This window comes from Triturus cristatus, chromosome 8 (assembly GCF_964204655.1).
Source record: "Triturus cristatus chromosome 8, aTriCri1.1, whole genome shotgun sequence".
Classification (NCBI taxonomy): domain Eukaryota; kingdom Metazoa; phylum Chordata; class Amphibia; order Caudata; family Salamandridae; genus Triturus; species Triturus cristatus.
The window spans coordinates 365,157,169-365,174,153 of NC_140591.1; the positions used below are offsets into that span (position 1 = coordinate 365,157,169).

Consider the following 16,985-nt stretch of genomic DNA (forward strand, 5'->3'; position numbering starts at 1 on the left):
GTTTTATCACTTATTGATCAGTCTGAAGACATTTTTAAAAGTCATCTGTGCTATGTTTTGACAGTGCTTGCTTTGTTTTATACCTATAGAAAAGCTAAAAGCAGAACCAGCTGTTAGTATTCAGAAAGTCACAGGAACAGCCTCACTTAAATTGGGCTTCCACGGAGAATGGAAGCTTTTTAAATGGGAGGGACTCTAGAAACAAAACAAAAAAAAAATCAAATAAACACTCGCAATGAACTCTGACCAGATAAGGAAAAATTATAAAATTACAAAGGAGCAGGGTGGCCAGCAGGCTCCTATGAAAATTCGAAATTTTCACAAATACAAAACCTCATTTGGAAGTGCTAGAAATTAATTTGCACGCTTTAATTGGAAGCCGTCTCCAGCATGATGGAGGCGAGAGTGGCGCGGGCAGTCGGCGGTGGCAGCGTGATTGAATTTCTCATGGGCTGTTGTGTTGATCTTGGTCTGTTATCCTCGGGAGCCTCTCCGCCATATATTGCTTTCACCCTCTGCCTGGTGTTCTTAATAAGGATCAATGCTATACCGGCGCGATCCCCAGAGCCTGACATTTCATTGATCCCAGGACTTCATCTGACATTTCTCATTACACAGCTTCCAACAGGATAGTCACTAGAGGTGCAAGTTCACTAGCGCTGTTTTGTTCGTAGGTCTGCTTGAAACTTCTTTTAACATGCTGAAGGGAGTGCTTAATTTGTGCCGGTGCTTGCTCATGGGCACCAGCACTCATTATTGGGGAACCTGGCCTTAATAGGCTTTGACCCAGAGCAAGAGAGATAAAGAAGGGCGAGAAAGATGAGAAAGAAGTCACAGGAGGAGAAAGTAAGGATAAATATGAACCTGCAAGAGTGAGATAAGGAGACAGAAATTATACGGAGGTAAAAGGAGGAGGCATGAAGTGGAATCAAAAACTAGACAACCTTAGTATTCTGCAGCACCATAGGCAGGCTTTGGGTGCCAACGCTTATTTATTAATTTTTTACACTCTCTGGGGTGTCGCACCAGTGACCAGTGGTCCTTTTCCCCTACACTTCCACATTAGATTGCGTTTTGACGTGTATCCTACTGCTCTTGGAGTTTCTTTATTGTAGTGGCATTGGCAATAACAACAGTGGTGAATGGTATTTATCCCAATGGTCATAAAATGATAGCCAACTGTTCATTCATGACTACCAGAACAGAACACTTAAAAAAACTGTTGGAAATTATTGCTTAAAATAGGATCAGTGCTGTGAGGGTCTTAAAATATTTTACTCCCGCACACCGGGGTGTCTCAATGTAAAGCACTGGTTATGTAAATAGATGAGTCACCAAAATGATAGGGATGGCGGACGTGACCTCAGTCCCCTTTTGACCTCTCATGACATCACAGTGGTGATGCTTTGTCACTTCTAGATCCTTTAACAGCCTCCTTTTTAGTGCTGACTGCTTAGTGAGAGGGCTTAGAGTAGAACCTAGAGAAAACAAGCAGGCCTGTTCGAGCCCTCTTACTGCCTGCTCCTGACACAGACTGATATTAACACCAGTGGTCAGGTCAGATGGAGCAGCTGCTGGTCCTGCCTACCTATCACTGATGGCCGTGATTATGTGGGGTTACTACACACTAGGATCATGTTGGAGGAGTGGTTTGTGCTTTTAGGTTCATATTGCTGCCTAGTATTTTAAATATTTTGGCTTTTGGCTTTGCTTGCCACTGCCCACTTACAAAGGCTGTATTTGTTTGGTTGCTAGAAAGGCAGAAAAATATGTCTGAAGCTGATTAAATATTTCTATACGACAGTAATTAAATAATATTATTTTCTGTTGCCATATTCACATCATTTGGGTGGTTGCTCATAGCTCCAGTGCAAAAGACTTCATTGCACAATGCAGCAGTAATTCCCGGGGTGCTGAAATGTACTGTCTTCATAACATCACCACATTCTAAAAGTGGATGGCTCATTTGCACAAGAATGATTCAAGACTGGTCCTTCCCACATCTAGCTTGGCTGCCCCCACTCACAGTTGGTCGAGGATTCGAACATGGTAAAAAAGACATCCATTGGTGCATGCTGAGGTTGTCTTTATCGGCCTTGGTCAGAAGATGTTTTCTGACTTCTCAGAGGGCACGTTGTGTCACATTACCTTGCCAAGGTTTCCATGTGGAACAAGAATTGGATGTTTATAGCTTTTTCACCCAGTTTGGTCAGGGACAGCATGTTGGATGTTTGCCTAAAGCTACAGGTGGCATTGGGGGCACATATTAATTCTCTTTTCAATAAGGCAATACAAGACATAAAACAGTGTTGTATGTGGCCTTCCGTAGATTAGAGTTTAAAGACAAAGGTACAGGACTGCAGGTTTTCGCATTCGATTGTACATTAATGTTAGGTTTCAGCTATTTCGATCATTGGAAGATTCATCTGCTGATGTCAAATAATCCAGTTAATGTTAAGAGCTATAAAATATGTCTACACTTACCAAGCTAATTGGAAATTCATGGAGATTTGTGCACTATGCCAACCTCTGTTTGATTTTTGTTTTTAATAACCACATTTTATTGATTGTAATAGAAAAAACACTGCAATAGTTCAGTCGAAACACCCATGTCACACATAGCACTACGGTACACTTATGTAAATTGATCATACATCTGAACCCAGGCCATGATATTTCCACCACTTGCTCCATATCTTCCCATGTTTCTGCGGGCAACCCAGGCTAATTAAATGGGCCGCTCTTGTTGTGCACAACAGTCCACCCTGCCCTCCATATGGCCAGTGAAGGGGGTGCTTGGAGGTCCAGTTCAGGGCAGTGTCTCTCTTTGCAATCAGTGTGGCAATCCCCGGGAACGTACGTTTCAGCCCAGTCCTCCAGGAGGCCCAGCAGAGCAATTCTGGGTGAGAGCTCCAGCGGTCGGCCTAAGACCGACAACAGTTCATGTTCTATTTGTTGCCAGTAATGGGCCAACACAGGGCTAGACGAAACCATGTGGAAATGGTCTGCATTCAGTGAGGAATATCGAATGCAGTCGGCGTGGGGGATCTTGCCCACCCACTGGAGCCGCTGGGGTGTCATATAGGTGAGGTGGATGTAATTAAGATGGACCAGTATGAAAGGGTTGAAATAGCAAGCTCAAGAGGCTCCATCCTGGCCTCCCTCCACTCCACATCACCAAGCTCCCCCAACCATACCTCACATTGTTGCCTCATGTGCTGGACCTTGTGCAGGGCATTAGCAGCCAGGGAGCTGTATACTTGTGAGATTGGGCCTTTGGTGAGCTTCTCCGTCAGTAGTTTGGTCTCAAGGGGGCTGAATTTAGGAATGGGTCTCTGGCGGAACGTTGGCCAAGGGAGTGTGGCGTAGCTATAGGCACTTGTGCAATTGAGTGTGGGAAAGTTGATATTGCTCCTGCAGCACTTGAAATGAATGAATGTGGGTCCCTGGCGAGACGTCCCTCAATAGGGTGATTACTATTCGGTCCCATTCCGTGAACCCTTCCAGCCCCAGTCAGTGATACAGCCACGTCTCTTTCCAAAAGGGGGTCATACAGAACTGCCACTGTGATGTATGCAGTTCTGATCTAGTTGAAGACCCGCCTCCCTCTCGACGACAGCGGTGCCCAGAGGAGGGCTCAGAAGAATCTCAGTAGGGAGCTCAATGTGGAGGAGAGCAGCGGATGAGGCACGTAGACCGACAGGAAATTATATTGTTTATTCTCAAACAGGACCGCGACTCCAACATATCTCCCATGGGGGTTTTGTGTGTGTTGGTCACCACTAGGAGGAACCCTCTACGTAGTAAGACATCGAAAACTCGGGACCCTTGCGTGAACCCCAAGTGGTAGACCCTGTTATAACCATACCGTTATAGGAATGGGCAGTGCTCCTCCACGAAGTGCGTCTCTTGTAGCATGAGAACCGCCGGCTGGAAGCGTTTAGCATACCAAAGAACAGCTATGCACTTAATGCGGTCCAGCAAGCCATTCATGCGCCAGGACATTACATGGACCTCAATCATGTGGGTAGCGAGTTCGGTAAGCGGAGACTGACGTTGGGTGGGTGCTCTAGGGACACGCCAATGTGTTGGTGCCACTGGCAGCGAGGGCCTGTAGGATCAAAAGGACTAGGTGTGTGGCTGTGGTGCCTGCGACGTAAGAAATGTACAAATAAACAAATGAGGACTAACATAACATCCCTCGCCCCAACTGCCCTCTCCCCATGCTTCTACCCTTGCAGCATCTGTCGCCCTAACCCAATGCATAACAGAATACAGTACTTAACTATAACATGTCATAAGGACCTCTTCTTCTACCGAATTGCATGCCAATCACGCTTGTTAGTAGTACATTCTAAAGTAGTGCCCTCCCCAAGGAGGAACAGTTCGCCACGCATCAAAAGTGCGGGTGTACGTGGATCCTCAGGAAGGGCCTTGTGGGTTCCCAGCCGGAGAATCGATGAGTTTCACGGTGCCTGGCTCTGATATCATGACCAGCAGCTGTATGTTCTGTGCCAGAGTCAGCCGGAGCGCGAAATGCCGCAACGTTTGCGTGATCGGTTCCTCCGCTGAGGCTACTGTGTCAGCCAAAAGGCGCTACCCAGGGGTTTTGCTTCAAGTTCTTTGGCCCGACGGGCCTCCCTTCTCTCAGCCGCCCACTCCCCAGGCCTGCTCGGGCTTCTGGAAGAAGTACATTTTAGAGTTAACGATCACTTTCAGCTTCGCGGGGAAGATGGGCATATACTGAAGATTGAAAGCTCAGAGTTTCTGCTTGACTTTGTCAAAAGAGGGCCTACTTTGTTGGACAGCGGATAGGTGAGGAGGTCTGGAACAGAGTTAGTCTGCGACTGCCATCTTGATTGCCGCAGCCACGCCTCCCCCGAGTCACATACCATATCCGGAATAGTAAATACTGGAGGGTGTGGTAAATACTGGGTGCATTATCACTGTTCCATTATGGGTTTTTGACCATGGAATGAGGAATAACTGCAGACATTTTCCACACCTATTTCGGCCAGTGTCCCCCCTCAATGCAAGGACATTTTCCCTGCTATATTCTGCTGCTTTTCACAAACAAATTGCGCTGATTTGGCCAGATAATGAATTTCAGTGAAACTTGTAAATTACTCGGCCTTAAAAGAAAGTAATCGGACAGTGTGCAGACTCCAGAGATCCGTAAGGTGGATGTTTTGCAAATTGAGAATTTTTACAATCTTCGGCTATTGCTTTTGTGCACGATTAAAATATCAGTAAACTCAAAAAAAAAAATTCTCAAGTAAATTTGACCCGTGGTTTACAGAATTTCAAGGCCAATGCAGGTAAGAAAAAAAATATGTGAAGCAATCTCACACAGAAAGCGCGCGCACACAGGATGAATGCAATATTTCGGTGAGTTCATTTTTTTTCGCTCTTCCGTCTGCTACTGTAATCCTTCGCACGTCAGTCCGTTTTTAGCCCATTATTAATAAATGAACGCAATCCCAGTCCGATCTTTGTTTCCATTCTTCGTCCTTTCACCTGCAGCTGCCCGCGCGCCGTAGCCTTTAACCCGCTGCTGCATCTATCACTCTTGTTGGGGCTGTGACAGAAGAGATGACGGATTGCCGAGGTGCCTGACATCTGTCCCTTGCACTGCAGTATATGAGGGCTGGTGTCCCTCCCCATGCCTCTGCCCCCATTCATGACGTTACTGCTATCCCTGTGGAATATCTGAGGGGCCGAAACTGCATATTTGTTTCAGGGGTCCATGGATCGAACATGTCTTTTAATTTACTATTTATCTACCTTGCCCTTCAGTGGGTAAAACTAGATGAAAGCTCAAAACCATTATAGACCTAGGAACAATGTATGTGCAGCGTTTGTCAAGAAAACAGTTAAATTAACAAGGCATTTAAACGACTACAGTCACCCATATAATTGAAACATATAATCTAACCCTTATTTTGAAATATTACTTTCCAGTTAAGCAATTTTAACGTATTTTGAGTCATTCATTTTGTCAAGGCAATTCAGACTTTCGCAAATGTACACCTTATACGTACATAAATAACTAAATATTCGCTTATTTCGGTTATGTTAAAATAAAAATAAACCATCTAGTCGGTTAGTGAGTCATCTCGCTACAGAAGTGTATGCATGGTTCAAGCATCCGTTATAATAGAGACAGTTCTTTACCATCTAGTTTATAAAACTGAGCACCCTAATCAGCATTCTCATCCATAGGTTTAAAAACAATAGCTCCTTTTTTTTTATTTATTAAAAAAAAAAAAAAATCATACTGAAGTCTAAGAAACATGCATTACGTACCAACAATTGCGATCCTGCTATATGTGTTTTCAGTTGCCGTGGAAACAGCATGCTTTCATGTGCAGTGCATATAGGATTCTCTTTGAAATGATGGCCCACGAGGGAATTGATACTAGAGTGCACTGTTTGTAGAATGTACGTTTCTCAGCACATTGATGCCTGGTAATTTTCACTAACTCTCTCCAGGGGCGGCTGTCTTTGGGTGTATAAGACTTGCTGCTGGCTCTATTATGTAAGTGTCTAGTGGGCACAACAGGCGCATGTACCCATTCTTTTTGTGCCCTTCGAAGGACTCCGTTTTGCATAAGGAGCCATGGTTGCAATAGAGAGTGACTGGGTGCACATTTTGCACCCCTGCCGTGAAAAGGGTGCATAATCTCATTTGCACTGGGGAGTGGCCCCATGCAATTTATTGTAGAAACACCTTTGCAGGTACATATTACTAATACGGGCGCTGGGGCAAAGAGGTTCTCTGGATGCATCCTAAGTGTGTGCAACACAGCGTGCCCTTCTAAGGGCAGACCTGCCAACTCACACGGTGGCACCCTTCAAACGGTCACCCGGTGAGGAGCCGAAAGCACACGGCGCCTGGAAAAACAAGCTGCAAACCAACGTAAAGAGTGGATTTCTGGCACGTTTTCGGAGGCAGTCAGCAGTCGATGTCCATTAGGAGGTGTGAAAACACTAGGCCTGGGCAAAAATTTCGTTCCGTTCGCGGAAATTGCGATAATTTGACATTTTTGCGTTCCGCGGAGAGCGCGAAAATGTCAAAAATTCCGGTTTCCGCAGCTTGGCGATAATTTGTTTCTTGCTCGCGCTGTAAAATGATACATTCTCGCGCGCGCGCGATCGCCTTACCTGAATCCCTGCGTTCGCCGACAAGTTTTCTTGATCCGGTCGCGTTCTCCATGAGATGTTGTATTGTTTTTAGCCATTTGCGCTGTCTCGCGACAGTTCGCGCCCGCAGTGACGTCATGCGTCGCGCGATCACGTCTTTCTTCTCGCGATCATGCACCGCGAGAACAACTCAAAACAAGATGGCCGCGCCCGCAAGCAACCACATGGGTAAGTTGGCGACCCGCAACCATGCAGAAAATCTCGCGAACATGCCGGAAAAAAACTTCCGCATCTTCGCGATATTTCTGCTTGTTTGCGATAATTTTAAACATTCTCGCGATAATTTGCGAAGGTTAATTCCGCAAATTCCGCCCACCCCTAGAAAACACCCCCAGGACATCGGCAATCCTTTCTTTTTCTCTTTGGTGAGGGGCAGAGTGCCTCTGAGGTAGCTCTCCGGCACAACGGCCTGCCCTCTCTGAGGTCCTGCCCCTTCCTCACACGGTGAAACTAGTTTGTAAGTTGGCAGGTATGTAACAGCACTTGTTGGAAGGTGGTACAGGGTTGTCAGACTGCCAGGCATCCTCTCACAAAATGGTGTAGCCACATATTTCACCTGCCTACATTGCACTACACACGCCCACTTCAAATTCCGGCTGTCCAGTGTCTGTGAGGGATGGAATTGGAAACCAGTGCCCCACCTCTCACAGTGCAGGCGCAAGTTAACCATTTTCTGCTTGGTGGCCCCGCAGAGCTGACTGGTGATGCCCATTACTGTACGAAATCCAGGGGTCTTCGGAATGCCCTCGGGACTCTTCCCCTCTCTGTAGTACGGGCACCATGTGGTTAGCAGTATTCTCACCTCCGTGCCTATATTGGAATGGTCAACTGGAAGGTGATATAAATAAGCTTGGCGTAGAGGGCTCCTTCTAGATTTTTTTTAATAATAGAGAGACCTTGAGGGATGTGTGTACTTGAAAGGAGCTGGGTGCCTGAAACTTTATTTTTTAAATGTTTTTATTTGATTTTCTTGAAATAGAAAATAAGCCACATACAAAGCAAACAAACCAAAAAAAAAAAGAAGAAAAATAAGGAAACCCAGTTCTTACAGTCATCTTGGTGTGGACCAAATGCAATACATTCGCAAGTGTCAGTAATGTACTGTGTAAAACATGGTAGTAATACATACAGCGCAGTGTTGGGCAATGACAGGGAAATCAAGGTAAAAGAAGTTACACTTTCTTCAGATCACAGTTTCTGCTGCGTCAGCAGGTAAAGTGAGAAGTTGCAAGGTCAACAGTACTACTGAGATGTTACAGGGTGCCTGAAACTTAGGTTAAGGTGTTGTGTGACAATGCAGAAGTAAAGAGAGAGGAAGGCCTGAATATGAGAACTGCTAGTCACACGCCTATGGTTGGCTAGTAGGCTACCCGCCGCGCACAATCACTCTATCAAGCAAGATGAAACCAAGCCCCCTCCTCCTTTCTCTGCTTTTCTCTCCTCTTCTATTTTTTCTGCTTTTCTCTCCTCTTTTCTCTCCTTGTCCCCCTTTCCTATCTCAGTGGCCCATTTGCTGTTTTAAGTCCGTTGTTTTATGATGGCCTCTGGTCTTGTTTACACAACCAACATATTCTTTATTATGGGAAAGATTTAAGGCGATGGGTGTTGAAGACCTGGTAGCTAATATATGTGTAGTAATGTGTGCTGCGGTGTGTTATTCATTGTAAAGAGAAGCTTACATACTCCCAATAAAACAAAATGAGACTAGCATTTGGGATTTTTGTGTAGCTAACTGTGAATGTCTTTTGCAGGTGATTATCCAGCCCCTCGAGCCGTCCTTACTGGCCATGACCATGAGGTGGTCTGTGTATCTGTGTGTGCAGAGCTCGGACTTGTGATCAGTGGCGCTAAAGGTGGGCGATTGTTTTGTAAATGCATACATGTGCAGCATTATTCAGTACATAAACAATGCACAATATCTCTTCTTAACTAGACTGACACTGTTAAAATCAGTTCTGAAAATCTGCAAAACAATATTAATGCATATGTTAATTAAGTTTGACTTTGTTGTGTCTTGGTGTACCCCAAGGGCTATTCAAATATTCACACCTCAGCCTTTTAAGGCCTGTATTCCAACTTTACCGGAAATCCTGATTCGTCTGGAAACGAGTGTTTGGGGGCGAATTGAAATTATAAGTTTGGCAGTAAAATTCACACCTTCTAGTTTTTTGTGTGTTTTTTAAAAATATCTTTTTATTGGCAGCCATTAAATGGATACAGTGTGCATCATCTTCGAGGAAGGATACACAAAGAGTAAATAACATAAGAGAGTTTTAAGTGCTTTCCTTTTCTCTCTTTATCGCTCTCACCCCCTTACAAAACATAATACCCAACGTCACCCCTCCCCCTAATGCCAACCTACCTTAACCCCCCTCCACCCCCTGCCTAATTCCCAACCAGTTCCATTCCTTTCCACAGCTGTTAGTTGTGTTGGACTCGCCTAAGAGAATTTAATGTGGGCCGCCGTGCCATATAAGCAGATAGTAACTTCCACATCTTCTAGTTTAACAGCAGACACGTCGCCAGCCAAAAGGAGGTGGTATAACTCTGGGGAAAAGTCCTTGCAATGGCTGAAAAATGTGCGCTCTTAACGACGTACTTGTTTATTTACTCAAAACGTGTAATGCTGTGGTCATACTACACCCGGTAAATGCTGCACCCTTGGTATAGGTAATCTCGGGTGCCATATTACCGCAGGATTCTACTTGGTAAATCTTATTAATAAAGCCCTAATTGATTTTGTATCACCGCACTGCTCCACATTAGAGTTTGGTTGACCTGTTAGGCAACCATTTTGTTTTCAGTAGTGTAGAATTTTACCCTTCACTTACTGTTGGAGTTTAAATTGAAATTAGTGGACTGTTGTTGTTTGCAATACATTTCCAAATTAGTCTATAAATGTATGACTCAAACAGTGTAATGAAGTTCAAAAAGCTCCTAAACCTGTGAACCAAAATACCTGTTTCATGATTCTGCTCCTCTCTCACAAGAGTAAGATATTCTTTAAAAAAAGCAATGTTGTCCTCCAAATTGTACTCAAAGGAACATACCTGACTTTGTCTTTGTACACACTAAACTATCAGATAAGGGTTTGTGCTCCCTCGTGAAAGACAAGGGTATTTCTGCTTCATATGGGCTGCTTGAATTTGTATGACCCTGCAAAGCAAGAATAACAATAAGTATAGCAAATAAAATGTAGTATGGGCGAGTGGAGCCTCATTTGAAGCATTGGTGTGCGCCGACAAAAACATAACCTGCAGCAGGAGCACAAAAAGAGAAAGTAATTTGCTAGAGACAAGCATATTGCTTTGAATTAAATATATCAAAATTCTGAAGAGCTCCAACATTCCCATTACAATTCTGATTTTTGTGTGAATTAAATAAAATATTTCATTATTTGTGTATGTATGTGATGTATGCCTATTTCCGCATTTTAATGTATTTTTTTGAGATTTTTGAGGTTCAACTTCCAGCAGTGATTCAGTGGGGATGCACAGAAGTCAAAAAGTTAAAAACAGCTGAACTAGAGTAATTGTTCTATTTCATTAGAAATGTGTGATCCGAGTTTCATCACAAATTGGCATGTCTTTATGAGCCTAATACACCTTTCTTGTTTTATTGAAATTTAGAAATTCAACAGTCATTGCTCTGAGTTCAGTCAGTCTCAGTCCCTTCCACCCCAGGAGTCTGCTGCACCCGCATGTAATTAGGTAGCTCTTCTCCAAAAAAACACTACCCATTAAGAACATCTGGAAATTGAATTTGTTTGTTCTTTAATGTAGATGCTTTGGAACACTTGAGCTTGTAAAACCTGTTAAAAGCCTCTCTTGCAATTGAGCGCACCATGTGCCTCTGAAACAGAGAATGTGGGACATGACAAGTGGGTGCACTTGTCATTTCCACTTGAAAAGTGCAATAATTGTGCAGGTTTCCATTACGGAGATGTGCAATCACACCTACCGCTCCAAATCTAACACCTCTAAAATACACAATCTTGTACATTCTCACCCCAACCCAGAGTAGCTGAAAACACTGCATAATGTAGAAAGCAGTATATAACAGAAGTAGATAGTGTATATATATATATATATATATATATATATATATATATATATATATATATATATACATATATATATACATATACACACACCCAAACACATATACATACACACATGAATATTGGTAATTCATTCATCAACCACAGGCATAATTGTGCATATATGAAAAACTAAACTATGGAAGAAAGTGGTGGTTTCAGCACAAAATAATTGAGATTTGAAGATCTTAGTTCTAAATGTTAGTTGGATAGAAAATGTGTCAATTGAATAAGGCTTCCATTCATGTAATTTAGTAACTGCTAAAGCCTTTTTAGGTTTCCATAAAGAGGCAAACCAATGGTGGCATAGCCTATATTAGGTAGGTTCGGTGACAATTACAGAATTCTTTGTTGTACTTCGTCACTGATAGAGAAAATAAGTATTTTGTTAGTCAAGGCTCTAGGACTTAGCTTTGCTGAGAAGAAAGTGCAAACAGGCCTTTGGGTGTCAACATTTGTCCTTTAGACATTCCAGAGAAGTTTCATTATCCTGAGACCAGCTAATGTTCCAAGTTATGTTGTTTGATAGCAATGACTTCAGGAGCTAGTACGGTGTATGTCCAAAGGTGTTGTGTCCTTATATACCTTTCTTTTTTTCTTGACAGTGTAGAACTTTTTCTCAAGAATTCTAGACCAAAGTTACGTTCATCGCAACAATGACATTCTTGGGTTGGCTCAATTAAGTTGCTTGAGTCAGTTTTCTGTCAATATACATTTTTAACAAGAATTACAATACCTCTTGTGAGAAATTAGGTTGTTGGTTGACTCTGGTGTGAGCCCTGGTCAAGTAACAGCCACAATCCCTTGCCGGGTGAACTACAAAAAGTCGCTAAATTAACCTGTGCTTAACCCTGGGTAGCTTGGCACAAAAAACAGTCAAGCTTAACTTCGTGGCAATGTGTAAAATATTTATGCAGCACACAAACAAAGTGAAAATACAAGAAAAATCCCACACAAATTTAGAAAGACAGAGTGAATTTTAATAAATGATTTGACACCAAAATGACAAAAATCTAATTATTAAAACTGGAGTAATCAATTTTTAACGTTTTTAGTGAAAACTAGCACCTAAAAGATCAAAGCGCCAACCTCAGACATCTAGTCGCGTGAGACCGTGTCGAAGTTGAAAAATATGGCCGACTGCGATGGAGCGTAGTTTGGATAAAATAAGTGGCTTTGGCCCGGTCAGTGCTTACCTTTGGACTTAGAAGAATTTCTGAGAAAAATGTTCTGTGAAGGTAAAGTTTAGTGGGGTAAGGCTGCATGAGGTGTCCAAGGAGGGAGCATCATCGTTGGATAGTATTGGGTCAAAGCCGAGGTGAAGATTTTTACATTTGGACTTAGTCTCTGTAATGAAAGTCTGAAATCTCCAGCTGATTGAGGCAGAGGGTTGTAGCCAAAGACAGTTCCACGAGGCCCGATACCCCTTTGACGAAGGATTGCTGAAAAGGATTTAGTGCTGTGGAGAAAAACGTAGCGGGAGAAACCGCAAAGTTAATTCGACCGGCGATGCACCTCGGGTGGATAGATGAGCAGGATGGTCCCTGTCTCCTCCTTCTCGAAGGAGTTTTTAATCAAAAACTTTTCAAGTTCGCACTTATAGATTTTGGCTATCTGGTCACCTTCAGCACCACTGCCACGTGTCCAGGACTAGTGGGGGACCACTTGGAGGGTCAGGCCTCACTCAGGCTGGGTTCAGGTGTGGGCCCAAGGTGAAGGGAGCCTTTTGTGTCCCTGAGGCTCAGATCAGGAGGCCAGCAATCTAGCCCTTTGGAGTCACTGTGGTGGTTCTGGGTTCAGGTTACAAGTACAGTCCTTCTACCCCAGGCAAGAGGGCAGCAGTGCAGAAAGGCAGCCATTCAGCAAGGCAGAAGCAGGTCAGCAGAGTGGCAGTCCTTTCAGCAGCAAAGCTGTCATCCTTCCTGGTAGAGTCTCCACAGGTCCAGACGTGTACTGAAGAGTGAGTGTCTGAGGCCCTATTTTTATAACCTGGTCTCCTCCTCCTTAGACCGTGGCTTTGAAGTGCATGGAATTTCCTGACATCCTTGCCCTGGCTTCAAGCTGGTTGAAGTGAAAATGAGGCGGTGTTAGGCCTTTTGTGTGGCGGCAGATCACTCCCTATTCAGTTGCAAGTGGGGCTATGCTCAGCAGTGTCCCCCACGTCTGCCAGCAGATGACTCTTCAGCCATATCTAATTCTTCTGTTATGTGCCTGTCTGGGAGGAATTCACAAAGTCTAACTACTAGTTATACCCAGTCAGGCGACCCAGGCCAGGCTCCAGGTACAAAAGAGCTCATGGCACAACGTTGCCAACTTTCTAAAAGTGATATTCTTTAAACTTTTTAATAACAATAACAGACTTTACCATTAAATAGTGTTTTCCATTACAAATCCAAAGACACCAACCATGAAGTAGCCACCTGCTCCCACTTGGAAATTACAGCTTATTAAATGTAGTAAGGAACCCCCAATGTTATCCTATGAAAGGAATAGGCCTCACAGTAGTGTTAAATGAATTTAGGAGTTCTTCACTTCCAGGACATGTAAAACTAAAAAGTACATTTCCAACCTTCCAACTAAAAAGCACTTTACCCTATGGGCTACCTAGGGTCTACCTTAGGGGTGACTTATATATATTAAAAATGAAGTTTAGGGCTTGACAAGGGGGTTTTATAACCAAGTCAATATGCTAGTTTAAAACTGCATTGAGGCTGCAGTGGCAGGCACGGGACATGTTTTAAGGTGCTAGTTAAGTGGGTGGCACAATAAGTGCTGCAGTCTACTGGCAATATGGAACAAGGTGGTCCCAGTACATATATATATTTCAATGACAATATATTGAAACAATACCACTTTACAAGTGACTTATAAATAAATTAAATATGCTTTTTGAGTAATGTAAGAAATTGGGTTACTGGTTGACTGGGGTAGGAGCCCTGGTCAAGCATCAACCACAGTCCTTGTCACGGTACGGCACAAGCAAACCCCAAATTAACCTGTGCTCAGCCCCTGGTAGCTTGGCACATGGCTGTCCGGCTTAACCTAAAGACAATGTATAAAGTATTTGTGCAGCAATTCATACAGTAAAAAAGCGAAAGCACCACACAAAAAGATCCCACGCCAGGTTTGAAAAATAGAGCTGAATTTAATCAATAAAACACGACCAGAATCACACAATCTAATTAGAAGAACTAGAGTTTTGAATTTTTAAAGAATGAACTGTAAAATAGCACCTAATAGCTGAAAGCTCTAACTGCGGCTTCTGGTCGCGCTGGACCGGGTCACAGTCTCCTTTGGGGGAGGAGTTTGCCTAACGGTTAGGGTGCTAGACCTCGGACCTGGGGGAACTGGATTCGAGTCTCAGTAATGACGCTAAAACATCCTGTGATTCTGGGCCAATCACTTATTCTCCCATGCCTAACAAAAAAATGAATGTGTGTCCTCATGTAACGTAACTGGTGCTATGTAAAGCGCTTTGATACCTGAATGGATTCGGGTCAAGTTCGCGCTATATAAAACTCTGCCAAAAAAAAGTAAAATATTCAGGCAGACTGCGATGGAGTGTGGTTCAGATATAGTCCTAGATCAGTCCCACTGAAGGTTTACCTTCTCAAGTTTTGTGCCAAGAGTCCCGTTTGCATTGGAGAGGGTTGCAGGGAGCAAAGAAAGCATCACGGGTGGTTGTCGCGTGGGACGAAAAGCAGGTCAAGCGTCTTGAATAGGCAGGCTGGAGCTTCACTTTGGTGGTTCCCCGCGTGCTGTCGATGCTGCTGTGCAAAGAGATGGGCTGGCGGTGGCTAACACTGGATTTCGGTGCAAGCGGTGCGGTCTCAGTGCAAACGGGCCCGTTCACGGTCGTGAAGAGCCCAAAAGCTTGATTTAAGATACTGTGAGCCACACCAAGGGTCCAGGACCTGAGAGGTACCACTGGGGGGGCCAGGAACTCACTGTGGTTGGCTCCAGGAGCTGGTTCGGGATCCTTTTGTGTCCCTGAGGCTCAGATCAGGAGACTAGCAGACTAGCCCTTGGAGTCACTCTGGTGTTCAAGATGAAGTTGCAGGTCCAGTTTATCTTCTCCAGCCAAGAGGGCAGCTGGCATCAGGTCAGCACAGCAGGGCAGTAGATCCTTTAGAGTGGTTGTCCTTGTAGCAGCACAGCAGTCCTTCTTCCTGGCAGATTACCCACAAGTCCAGAAGTGTACTGAATAATTGGTGCCTTAGGTCCTTCTTTTATACACAGTTGTGCCTCTGAAGTGGGGAGAAGCATCTAGAGGCATGCCTTTGAAGTGCACAGATGCCTTCCCTACCTGGCCCTGGCTCCAGACTAACTACAGGGGGTATGCATCCCTTTGTGTGGAGGCTGTACACAGCCGATTCAAGTTTAAGTGGGGCTGTGCCCAGCACCCCCCTCACATCCTGCCAGGGATGGCCCATCCAGTCACTATGTTATCCTATGGGAGAGGTAGGCCTTGCAGTAGTGAAAAACAAATTTAACAGTTTTTCACTACCAGGACATGTAGAACCTTAAAGTACATGTCCATCTTTTAAAATACCCTGCACCTTGCCTTGGGTGTTGTCCAAGGCAAAAGGTTTATTTTGCCAGGTAAGACTGACAGTTTAAACTTAAACGCAGGCTCTGCAATGGCAGGTCCTAAAGTGCTACTTAAGTGTGTGGCTCAACAAGTGCTACATGCCCACTAGTAGCATTTTATTTACAGGCCCTGGGCACATGTAGTGCACTTTACTAGGAATTTATAAGTAAATTAAAGAGATCAATTGGGTATAAACCAATGTCACCATTTTTTAAGCAGAGAGCACAAGCACTTAAGCACTTGTTAGCAGCGGTAAAGTGTGCAGAGCCCTAAGGCCAACAAAACTGAATTCATCCAAAAATGAAGGGCAAAACCAAAAGGTTTGGGGATGACCATGCATATTGCTTGCTGAACTTGATCGGAAATGTATATTTGGCATGCTCTGAACCTCTACAAAAAAAAATCAGCCAAACCGACTACGTACAATAAATGAAATTCAATTGATGTAATATAAAGGTCAGGTGTACATATCTGAAGAAATATCTGAGACCTCAGTAAACATGCAGCTTAATTGTGACAAGCTGACATTGTAGGTTGTAAAATGGGAAGAGATGGTAAGAAGTTTAGGGTTAGGTTAAAGTGTGTGCAAAATATGTGAGCAGATGGAGCATTAATAGAAAGAAAAATGTTCTAGTGTGCAGGTTAACAGTGAAAAGTGGTGGAACCGCCGGTGAATACAGGGGATGTATCAGTGAGAAGCGTTATTTTTATTTTGCAGGTTTTTGTAAACACTGCATGACACATAGATGCTACCGCAGAGTGCTACGATGAGAAGCAAGGTACAAGCAAGAAGAAATGAAGAAATGCTCTGCCTTTCTCCAGTTGATCAATGAATATTAGTTCTTCTTCCGGAGGCATGAGCTATCCTTCATTGATGAGTCCATTTCATTGAATGTGCTCATGGTTTTTTTTTCTCGTTTTTTTTGCATCTTTATATAGCACAAACTCAACTCGAAGCTCTTAGAGCGCTTTACATGAGCACCAGTTACATTACACAAAGACACATTTTTATTTATAGGCACGGGGAGATTAAGTGATTTGCCCAGAATCACAGGTTGTTGAGCCAACGCCAAGACTCGAACCCGGTTCCCT

General features: G+C 43.8%; 1 protein-coding gene across 6 annotated transcripts in view; it reads left to right on the plus strand.

Annotated features, from left to right (window-relative positions):
- The window catches only part of NBEA (neurobeachin), a 1,788,010-nt gene that overhangs the window by 1,751,855 nt on the left and 19,170 nt on the right, over positions 1 to 16,985 (plus strand). For all 6 annotated transcript variants that reach the window (XM_085621699.1, XM_085621702.1, XM_085621701.1 and 3 more), the window contains one exon: positions 8,955 to 9,056. In XM_085621699.1, coding sequence (XP_085477825.1) covers positions 8,955 to 9,056 — 102 coding nt within the window. The remainder of the gene's footprint in view (positions 1 to 8,954; positions 9,057 to 16,985) is intronic.